Raw genomic sequence first — 10,253 nt, 5'->3', positions numbered from 1 at the left:
TTCCTGCATTCCACACACTGGGGATCGAGCTCAAAACCTGGGTATGTGTCCTTGACTGGAATCGAACCTGGGACCCCTCATTCCACAGGTCGACGCTCTATCTACTGAGCCAAACCAGCTAAGGCCAGATTCCCTGTTTTGAAAAAGTACTAAAAGGCTAAATTTTTACTTAACTGTACTACTGTGTTCAATTCAAAAAGGACTCAACACATAACATTGTTAAAAAATATTTATTTTGATCCAGTCCCCCATAAATCAGTCAGTAGAGGCTCCACTCTGCCACAGATGCATCCGAAAAGAGCCCTGTGCCATTCAATTGGTGAACGTGTGAACGACGTCCCATCTCTTATGCCAGCCAGAGGGCACACCTTCCATGTTGTTACAGTCCATTGATTGCTTCCAAATCCAGATGACCAAACAGTCCTTTATCCCCAAAGTAAGCTAAAATGTTTGTGAAGAGGAGAAAGAAATTAAACCCCAAAGTAAAAACTTCTTAAACATAGTTTAAGAACTAGATTTTATACATTCAAGTCTGTGTTTACTCATCTACCAAATTCAGTTACTAGAAGAGAAAGATCAATCTCATCGAACAAAAGGAAAAATCAAACATAGAAACCTATATTTAAAGAAGTACAATTTTGTTAGTTTTGACAGTAGTTACCTGTTATATAAACAAAAAGGGAAATATAAGTTGAAGTCAATAAAAGATATATGATAATGATTTTCATTAACATGGACTGACGAGCCCAGAAAATAAACCTGTATCATTACTAGATGTAACATCAGTAAAATTAAAAAACACATTTATTGAATGCTTTCTATGGGTCAGACAATATACAGAAAGTTCACAACTCTTAGTTATGATCCCTATTTTAAAGAAGCTGAAACTGAGGCTTTGATATGGTTACATATTGTTAGTGACAGAGTGGGATGTGACCCAAGTGCTCTTAACCATTAGCCCACACACATCCCAAAAGCAGTCAGCCTTCATTTCTGCCTCACCTAATACTTACCCCAAACATTCCACCCACTAACTAGCCCAGTGATGGCAAACCTATGACACATGTGTCAGAGTTGAAAGGCGAACTCATTTTTTTGGTTGATTTTTCTTTGTTAAATGGCATTTAATATAAAATAAATATCAAAAATATAAGTCTTTGTTTACTATGGTTGCAAATATCAAAAAATTTCTATATGTGACACGGCACCAGAGTTAAGTTAGGGTTTTCCAAAATGCTGACACACCAAGCTCAAAAGGTTCACCATCACTGAACTAGCCCAACCTCCTGAATTATTTGCTGACTAAGCAACAGGATCCAGGAAAGAGATAAGAGGTGTTTTATTTCTAAATCTCATTGATTAAAGATGTAATTCTTAATAGTATGGCAATAAAACTGCACCACAAAATGACAATTTGAGTATTCCGTAAAATTTTTTAAAAGTATTTTTCCTTTGTCTAAGAAAAAAACCAACACTCTTCTATTTCCAATTTTCAAAAGTGTATTAAAATCTCTCATTAAAAGCCAAGTACTTATAACTACAGTTAAGATATGAAAATAAATTATTCATCTAGTAAGATCTCCTCAAAGGTAAAGAGCATCCAAAATAAAGAGGAAAAGAAAACCTTCCTTGGCTTTATACAGATAATGGGAACAATGATTCTCTTAATGAACCTTAGTATTGACATATTTTACCTAAACAATGTTTTACTAAAATATTGCCTTATTCATTAAAGAACTGCATTTTAAATGTGTTATCAAGCAACATTTGTTGACCACATGCAATGCACCATCCTGGGTGAGGTGCATGAAAATGAGTATTTTCCTCATCTCAAGGAACCCAACTAATTAGCAAAAAAAAAAAAGAAAACAGACCAGTAAATCATGAACTATACTATTTATATAAGTATTACATAAATAAATTCATACATAAACAACGAACTTTATGTTAATGAACAATAAACTTTACATTAGTAAAACCCTAGCAGCTACCATTGTTTCTTTCAGGGTACAAATAAGGCAGCCTCCCCAGTGCAAACAGCACAGTATATGAAACGCTATAACTGGATAATTCTCTTCAGACGCTTAGTCGATTCTTTCCTAAACACAGATACTCCTGGAAGGAAACCAGAGATGCCCATAACGACAGAAAAGGGAGTCAGCGCCAGCAGGCGTGCTGAGAAGACACTAAGGTGAAGAAATGAAAAAGCAAGGGGCGGTTGCTCCATCTAGTTGGCAACCAGGATCAACTCTTGGTGGGATAAATGAAACCAAAAAGTACAACCAAACAGCACACTCTGTCCCCACCTCTGCATCCCAGATCACTTGGGACACACACAAAAATGCTACTGTCCAGCATGCAGGTCCAGTCTGAAAATGGTACCACAAGATGCAAAAAGCCCACCAAGACGTCTGGGTGAGCTGACTGACTGATGCAACACTGTTGGCAGCTACTTTAGGTGCTTACAGGACAAAATATAATGTAAATATACAACAACCATAATATAAGCAGAGAATGGCAGAAAATAATACTATGGGAACACAAAAACAGACTAGCTTCAGCTGGAAGAAGGAGAAAATGATTTAGGGAAGAGGTGACATTTGAGATTGGGCTTTTCTAGAAGTACATTTTCAAAAGGAAACAGAGGGGAAGGAGCATTCCGGGCCGAGGGAGCACAAGCACATGGACAAAGGCATGAAAATACACAGTTCATTCTGGAATTGGCAAACACCATCTCGCCGCTAGAGCATTGTTCCCATAGGAGAAAGAAATGAGGTAAAGGCCCAGCCGGCATGGCTCAATGGTTGAGCATCAACCTATGAAGCAGGAAGTTACAGTTCAATTCTCAGTCGGGGCACATGCCCGGGCTGTGGGCTCAATCCCCAGTGTGTGGCGTGTAGGAGGCAGCTGATCGATGGTTCACTTCATCATTGATGTTTCTCTCTCTCTCTCTCCCTTCCTCTCTGAAATCAATAAAAATATATTTTTTAAAGAAATGGGGTAAAGGAGATGACACAAAAATGATTAAAAATTACTATTAATAGTTTATTGCTCACATATTACTTGCCTACTGTTAATACTTCACATACAGTATTCTTAATCAAGCCTCATGGCAATCGTATGAACTAGTATTTTGCCCAACTTATAAAAGAGGAAACTTCATTTTAGAAAGGTTACTAGCCTCTTGGGGAAAGATACCTGTTGGCAACTTCCAGTGCTTGGAAAAATGTTCCCACAGTCTGACCCAGTCGCCCATCTCTGATAACGTCTCCTAAGGTAACATTTCTCTAAGGAAACAACTAGTCTAAGGTCAATCAGCTAGTAAATAGCAGACACATTATCTCAAGTCCCCATTTTACAAAAAAAAGGAAATGGCAGTTCAAAGAGTAAAAGCTAAGGAAAAAGGAACTTAGTGGTGATCTCTGAAAGCAGTTTTAACAAGCCAGAGCATAAAGGTGAACTGTAGGAGGTTAAAGGGAGGGAGGGAAGTGAAGAAAGGTAGCAGTGAGTGAAGACCATTTATTACAGCACTTTATTAGGGAGAAGAGAATTAACTGCAGAAATGGACAAGTTGAAGGTACATAGGGTGCTCATCTCAGGAAAAAAATGACCCTTTCCTCTTAGGTAAGAGGCTGATAAGGCAGAGAGGGTAGAGGAAATTCCTATCAGATGGCACTGTGCTAATTACAGTAAGAGGTAAGATCATCTGAGGGAGGCCACGTGACCCAGTGGAAAGAGAGTAGGCTTTGGAGACACATATACTCATATTCCACCACCTACCAACTGTGACCTGCTCCGAAGAACTGAAGGGACAATTAGAAATATTGCATATAAAGCACCTGAAACAGTGGGTGACACATTAAGTGACAGTAATATTGCCATTAGTATTTTCTGCCCCTAGAAAAAATGGCTTCAAGTAGGAGTTTGAAGAAACTGAAGACCTAGAATGGCTGATAAAAAGTCTGTTAGGGCAATCCACATGAAATGTCTGTAAAACAGAAGGTCAAGTTGAAATCCCACAGCAACTGTGCAGGGGTCCTAGCCATTAGAGTGCCAAAACTATCAGTCCCTCCTAAAGAACAAACCTGCTGCTCTAGATTATGCCTTTACATATGTGTATGTACATACACACATATGAATAGTTTTCCTAAGTATACATATATACATACATGTGTCAGTATAGGAATATGTCTACTCTTTTGCAAGTGCTTATCAAGCACTGGCAAGGTTGTTTCTGAGAAATTTGACAATGCATTTTCAGAACCGGAAGTGCTCATATAGTTGACTTATTAATCCCATGAGAATCCTATCTAATAATAGCCAAACATGGTAATTGACTGTACCTTCGCTACACCTCCCATTGGCTAATCAGTGTGATATGCTAATTAACCGCCAACAGAGATGGCAGTTAATTTGCATATACCAGCTGAGAGAGAAGCAAGCCAGGCAGCCAAAAACAAGCTGGGCGGCAGAGGCAGGAGCAAAACAAGCGGGGCGGCAGCGGGAGGTGGGGGTGAAACAAGACGGGCCGGGGGGCGGAGGGAGGCGGGAACGAAACAAAACGAAATAAGCCAGGCCAGGGGGCGGAGGGAGGCGGGAGGCGGAGGGAGGTGGGAACGAAACAAAACGAAACAAGCCGGGCCGGGGGGCAGAGGGAAGCTGGGGCGAAACAAGCCAGACATCCCCCGAGGGGTCCCAGACTGCAAGAGGGCACAGGCCATGCTGAGGGACCACCTCTCCCCCCCCCCGCCCAGTGCACAAATTGTTGTGCACCGGGCCTCTAGTGTATTATAAGGAACTAAATCAAAACCTCTAGAATCTAGGTGCATAAAAATGTTCATTATATTATGTAAAATATTGAAAAACTGAAATATCTAAGTAATCAAAACCTGGAAAATATATAAGATATCAACTCTAATTTTAGGTGAAGACAATAAAATACTACGTACTCTTATTAGAATGATATAAAAAGTTGTATTTATCTGAATAAGGTTAAGATGGAAATATGGGAAATTTGAAACAGTTTACCTTTTAAAGTGGTAGGATGATAAATTATTGCTTTTTTAAAAAAAAATATGCTTCACTGCAACATACCGAGGATTCTCAGAGGGAAGGAAAGAGATCAACCAAAGAACTTATATGCGTAACCCATGGACACAGACAACAGTGGGGTGAAGGAATGGACGTGGGGAGAAGGGAGTCTGGGGGATAAAAAGGAGGAAATCTGTAATACTTTCAATAAAGATAAAATTTTTAAAAAATTAAAAATATGCTTCATTACAGTTATGATACAGTAAATAAAAATTAGGAAGGGGAGAGAAAGTACTTACCTGCTAACAGGCTAAACTGGTCTGCAAAATGCTGCAGTATTCCAATAGCCCAAAACTATAACAACTGGTAAAGCTCCATTACAATGCCTACCACTACTACTCTTCTGCTTCCCAATGACTCAGTACTAACACATGAACATCTGCCCTGAAATGTTTATTTGTAAGAACAGTACCTCAAAACAGTTGGTTCAGGCATTCCAGGATCTGCACCCCTCTTAAATCCTGAGAGAGAGGGGAAGGGAGGAGAGAAAAAAAAAAGAATACTAATTAAAACCCCAGCAGACAAAAAATTTACAATCAAGACTGTCTTTTTCAGTAACTAGGGTAGCTGGAATGATATCCCAAGCTACCAGCTTTATCTTGACTTACCTATGCTACAGAACAGTTTCTAATCTATTATGTCCAGGACCAATCAGTAGGGAAGACAAACTACTTTCTTCCTATTATACACACAATTTAGCACAGGAGACCCTAGCATATACTATTTTTCATTATAAAACACTAGAGGCCCAGTGCATGAAAGTCATGCACTGGGCAGGGAGGGAGGGGGCCCTCAGCCCAGCCTGTGCCCTTTGGCAGTCCGGGCGCCCTCAGGGGATGTCCGACTGACAGCTTAGGCCTGCTCCCTATAGATGTCAGTTGGACATCCTTAGCGCAGCTGTGGAGGTGGGAAAGGCTCCCGCCACCGCTGCTGCGCTCACCAGCTCGCCAGCCGTCAGTCCGGCTTCTGGCTGAGGGGCACTCCCCCTGTGGGAGTGCACTGACCACTAGGGGGCAACTCCTGAGCATGTGCCCCCTGGTAGTCAGTAGGCATCACAGAGATTGGTTGTTCCGCTATTCGGTCTATTTACATATTACCCTTTTATTATATAGGATTATTATATAGGATATTCAAGTTATTATTTAACAATCTAATTAAAAGTCTATTCTTATTATAAGCATGATTAAATAAACCTTAACATTCAGTTTTGTTTAACCTAATCAAGTCAACATTCTTATTACAAGTATGATTAATTAAACCTTTTACCATTTAAAATGTTTATTAGCACTGGCCAGTGTGGCTCAATGGTACAGTGTCAGCCTATTCACCAAGGGGTCTCAGGTTTGATTCTTGGTCAGGGATTACAGGTCGATCCCAGGCCCCCATTTAGGGTGGGTGCAGATAATAATGTGCCTCTCACACATGAATGTTTCTCTCTCTCCTTCTCTCTCTCTAAAAATCAATGGGAAAATATCCTCTGGCAAGGATTAATAAAAAATTTTAAAAATATGTTTATTAATTAATTGGACAACATATATTAATTTGCTGAAATAATTTATTAAGATTAGAGTTGGTGTCAAGAACTATGAGGGATATGAAATTTTATCCCATTTTTCAAGACAACAAACTTGTCGCCATATTTCTAGTCAGAAACAAAGAACCATTTATTACTCCCAGCTACCGCAATAGTCAGAGTACCATCATATTGGAGACAACACTGCATTTAGGGAACCAGAGTCTTTCATAATGGGCAGTAAGCATATCTCCCCTTTGTTCTAGCGGGAGATACTATTGTCCAAGGCTGTTCATTCTACAAACGCATCCTTAAATAGATAACATGGAGCAAAGGTAGTCAGAGCCTCTGTTCACAAGAATTGTAGAAATTCAAGAAACTGGAAAACTCTATTCCAACAGATGGCTCATTAAAATCTTTTTGTTGGTAAATGTCCAAACTGACTATTATGTCCTATTTTATAGCACTATAATCCCACTGTACTCCTTGAAGTCCTAAAAAAGGTATGTTTTAACCTAAACTACACAAGAAAATCAATCTACAATTGCAGGTTTTAGTGAGAGGTGAGATGGAGAAGTAAAAGAAACAACCTGGAAACTAGGTTAGACATTATAATGTAAGAAAAAAGGCCATTAACAAGAAGTACTGAAAAAAATAGCCTAAACGTCAATCTCAACCTGAGTTGGATGCTAGGGTGAAAATACCACAATGGTAATCCTAGGAAAGACAAGATAGCCAGTGCACACAAAAAGGAAAACAAATTCTAGGATGGAAAAGAAAAGCATTATCTACTCTTCAGGCCAAAGCCCTTGATGCACAGATTGTAGCAACCAGCCACAGCTTTCTGGAAAGTAGAAAAGGAATCTCAAAAAGAGGAGGAATAATGAACAACATAAACAGATCCAGAGACAGAGAATCATTGATCAGAACGTCAAACCTCAGAGGGAAGGTAGGGAGGGTGGTGGTAAGGGGGAGAGATCAACGAAAGGACTTGTATGCATGCATATAAGCCTAAACAATGGACACAGACAACAGGGGGGGGTGAGTTCTAACTCTCTATCTCTCTCCCTTCCTCTCTGTAAAAACTCAATAAAATATATTTAAAAAAAAAAGAAAGAAAAGAAATTAACAGTCAAAAAAAAAAAAATAAAGTTCCCAGGTTCAATTCCAGTCAAGTACCTTGTACCTTGGTTGTGGGCACATCCCCAGTAGGGGGTGTGCAGGAGGCAGCTGATCAATGTTTCTCTCTCATGGATGTTTCTAACTCTCTCTCTCCCTTCCTCTCTGTAAAAAATAAAAATAAAAAATAAATTCAATAAAATATATACATATTTTTAAAAAGGTAGATGAAAAGACTTATAAAGCAGCAAAGAAACCACAGGACAGAGACCAAGAGCAGTCGACAACAGGACCCCCCACATACACAATGGAAAAAGAAAATGGCACAATGAAGGGGAAGAATCAAAGCCCCCCCTACCTTTCTTAGCTAAAAAGAGAGCTGGTCCCACTGTCCCACCAGCCAAACTGGGCCCTTCCACCATTTGAAAGTCAGGAAGAGGGGTAACAGCATAGACCAATGATGGCGAACCTTTTGAGCTCGGCGTGTCAGCATTTTGAAAAACCCTAACTTAACTCTGGTGCCGTGTCACATATAGAAATTTTTTGATATTTGCAACCATAGTAAAACAAAGACTTATATTTTTGATATTTATTTTATATATTTAAATGCCATTTAACAAAGAAAAATCAACCAAAAAAATGAGTTCACATGTCATCTTTAACACACGTATCATAGGTTTGCCATCACTGGCATAGGCTGTAACAGTAAAACCTGTCAATTATTTAATCCCTGATACTTAAAAAAAGTCACTAAAATCATGGAAAGTAATGCTTTAAAAAAAGTATTCAAAATAAGGGAGGAAAAAGATCTTTTTTAAGCCCCGGATACTTAAGTATTCCCAGACTATCAGTTGGCTTGCAATTCATGGGGAACATCCAGCTTAATCAAAGGATCTTGTACTTTCTTAGGCAAGACACCTAAAACAAATAGGAAGCTAAAATCATAGGATTTTGAAGTGTGAAACTGAGTGTTAGAAAATGTCAAACGTGATGCTCAAACTGACAGCGCTGGGGCTGTTTCCTTCCCATCATGTTGCCTGCGTCGGGCAATAAGATTAAACAGAAAAGAAAAAAAAAAAGACGCAAGGTTAGAAACAAGATAAAGTCCCAATGTGCAGCCCTGGATGAAAAATAAATGCCTGGGCACGTACAAATCTTTGCAGGACAGCATAAAGGTTAAGAGTATGGGCCTTGCCCTGACCTGTTTAGCTCAGTGGATGGAGCATCAGCCTGCGGACTGAAGGGTCCCAGGTTCCATTCCGGTCAAGGGCATGTACCTTGGTTGCGGGCACATCCCCAGGAGGGGGCGTGCAGGAGGCAGCTCTCTCGTTGATGTTTCTAACTCCCTCTCTCTCTCTTCCTCTCCGTAAAAAATCAATAAAATATATTTTTTTTAAAAAAGAGTATGGGTCCTGATGGCCTGCCTGAGTTCACAGCTGTGTGGCCTTCCGGCAAGGAACCAACTTCTCTGCGGCTCGGCTTCTCGCCCGCGCAGTGGGTCCCAGAATAAAGTCACCCCCGCCCTTCTCGGTGCAGAGGAGGAAGCACCGGCATCCAGCAACTACTGTCATCGTCGTGCTTCCAGGCGGTGGCGTGTCCGCGTCACAGGCCTCTCTCGCGCCAGGCCCACCTGCACAGGTGAGGACCAACGCCCTGAAAACCCACCTGGTGCCTGGGTGCAATGTGTCGCTTTCACATACTGTTCCTTAGTCCGTCTCACTCTCCCAACAAGCTGCAAAGCATGTCACCTCCGCTTCGCAGATGTAAAAGCAGAAATGGAGGGACTGCGTGGCGTGTGACAGGCCATAGAAATACTCAAAGGTCGAACAGGAACTCGCACTCAAGTTGGACCGACCCCACTGGACCCGACGGCCTCAAAGGACCTGAAACGTGACACAGCGTGGCCACATTGCTCTCTCCCGCCCCAGAAGCCAAACATGGAGGCGCCGCCTCCGCACTCCCCGCCCGCCTGTCTCCTCACGCGCTCTTCTCCCACTGACCCAGGTAAATCACGAGAGGGATAAAGCCCCAGCGGATGGCAAACTGGCCGCCCTTGAAGAGCTGCTGCAGCCTCTGCTTGGCCTCTTTGCTCAGCTTCACCATGGTGACGGCGCGGCCGGCGCTGCGAGCAACCACTGCCGCGGCGGAGTCCTCCCTCCGAGGAAAGACAGGGGTGTGCGCAGGCGCCACACGCGACTTTTACGGCACGAGTCGTGAGCGTCGCCAGCAGAGGTCGTAATTCACCGCCCGGAACCCGCCTCGCGCCCGCCGCGGCGCTATCACAGGCGCATGCGTAGTCGAGTCTCCGCGCTTGTCCCAGGCTCAAGTTCACCTCCAGGTTTAGGAACCGCCTGGTTTCGCCGGATTCTGGAGGCTCTGTTCTTTCCGTTCGGAACGCCGTCTCTCTGTTCACCGGCTTCTCCATCTTTTCAAGTGCATCTCCACGTGTTCCCTGCCTGACATAGAAGAAGCATTATATTCAGAAGGACTGGGTTTTAGGATAAAAGATTAAAGATCCATTGTTCCTTGA

General features: G+C 41.8%; 1 protein-coding gene across 1 annotated transcript; it reads right to left on the bottom strand.

The window, feature by feature from the left end:
• Nucleotides 1-211: 211 nt before the first annotated feature.
• On the bottom strand, nucleotides 212-9,911 carry TOMM7 (translocase of outer mitochondrial membrane 7 homolog (yeast)). The gene is made up of 3 exons (XM_006779028.2): nucleotides 9,724-9,911; nucleotides 5,504-5,552; nucleotides 212-441 (listed from the first exon to the last, which is right to left on the bottom strand). Exons 1-3 carry the CDS (start codon nucleotides 9,824-9,826, stop codon nucleotides 426-428), a joined length of 168 nt encoding a protein of 55 aa, XP_006779091.1. The 5' UTR covers nucleotides 9,827-9,911; the 3' UTR covers nucleotides 212-425.
• Between the last annotated feature and the right edge of the window lie 342 nt (nucleotides 9,912-10,253).

This window comes from Myotis davidii, unplaced genomic scaffold (assembly GCF_000327345.1).
Source record: "Myotis davidii unplaced genomic scaffold, ASM32734v1 scaffold168, whole genome shotgun sequence".
NCBI lineage: Eukaryota > Metazoa > Chordata > Mammalia > Chiroptera > Vespertilionidae > Myotis > Myotis davidii.
This window is presented reverse-complemented; position numbering and strand designations above follow the sequence as displayed.

What these genes read in the sequence shown, in the direction of transcription:
- TOMM7 (XM_006779028.2), bottom strand. Translation starts at nt 9,826, where the DNA reads ATGGTGAAGCTGAGCAAAGAGGCCAAGCAGAGGCTGCAGCAGCTCTTC. An exon ending in CCCTCTCGTGATTTACCTGG is followed by an intron (nt 5,553 to 9,723) that starts GTCAGTGGGAGA and finishes CCTCTCTCTCAG; the next exon opens with GATTTAAGAGGGGTGCAGAT.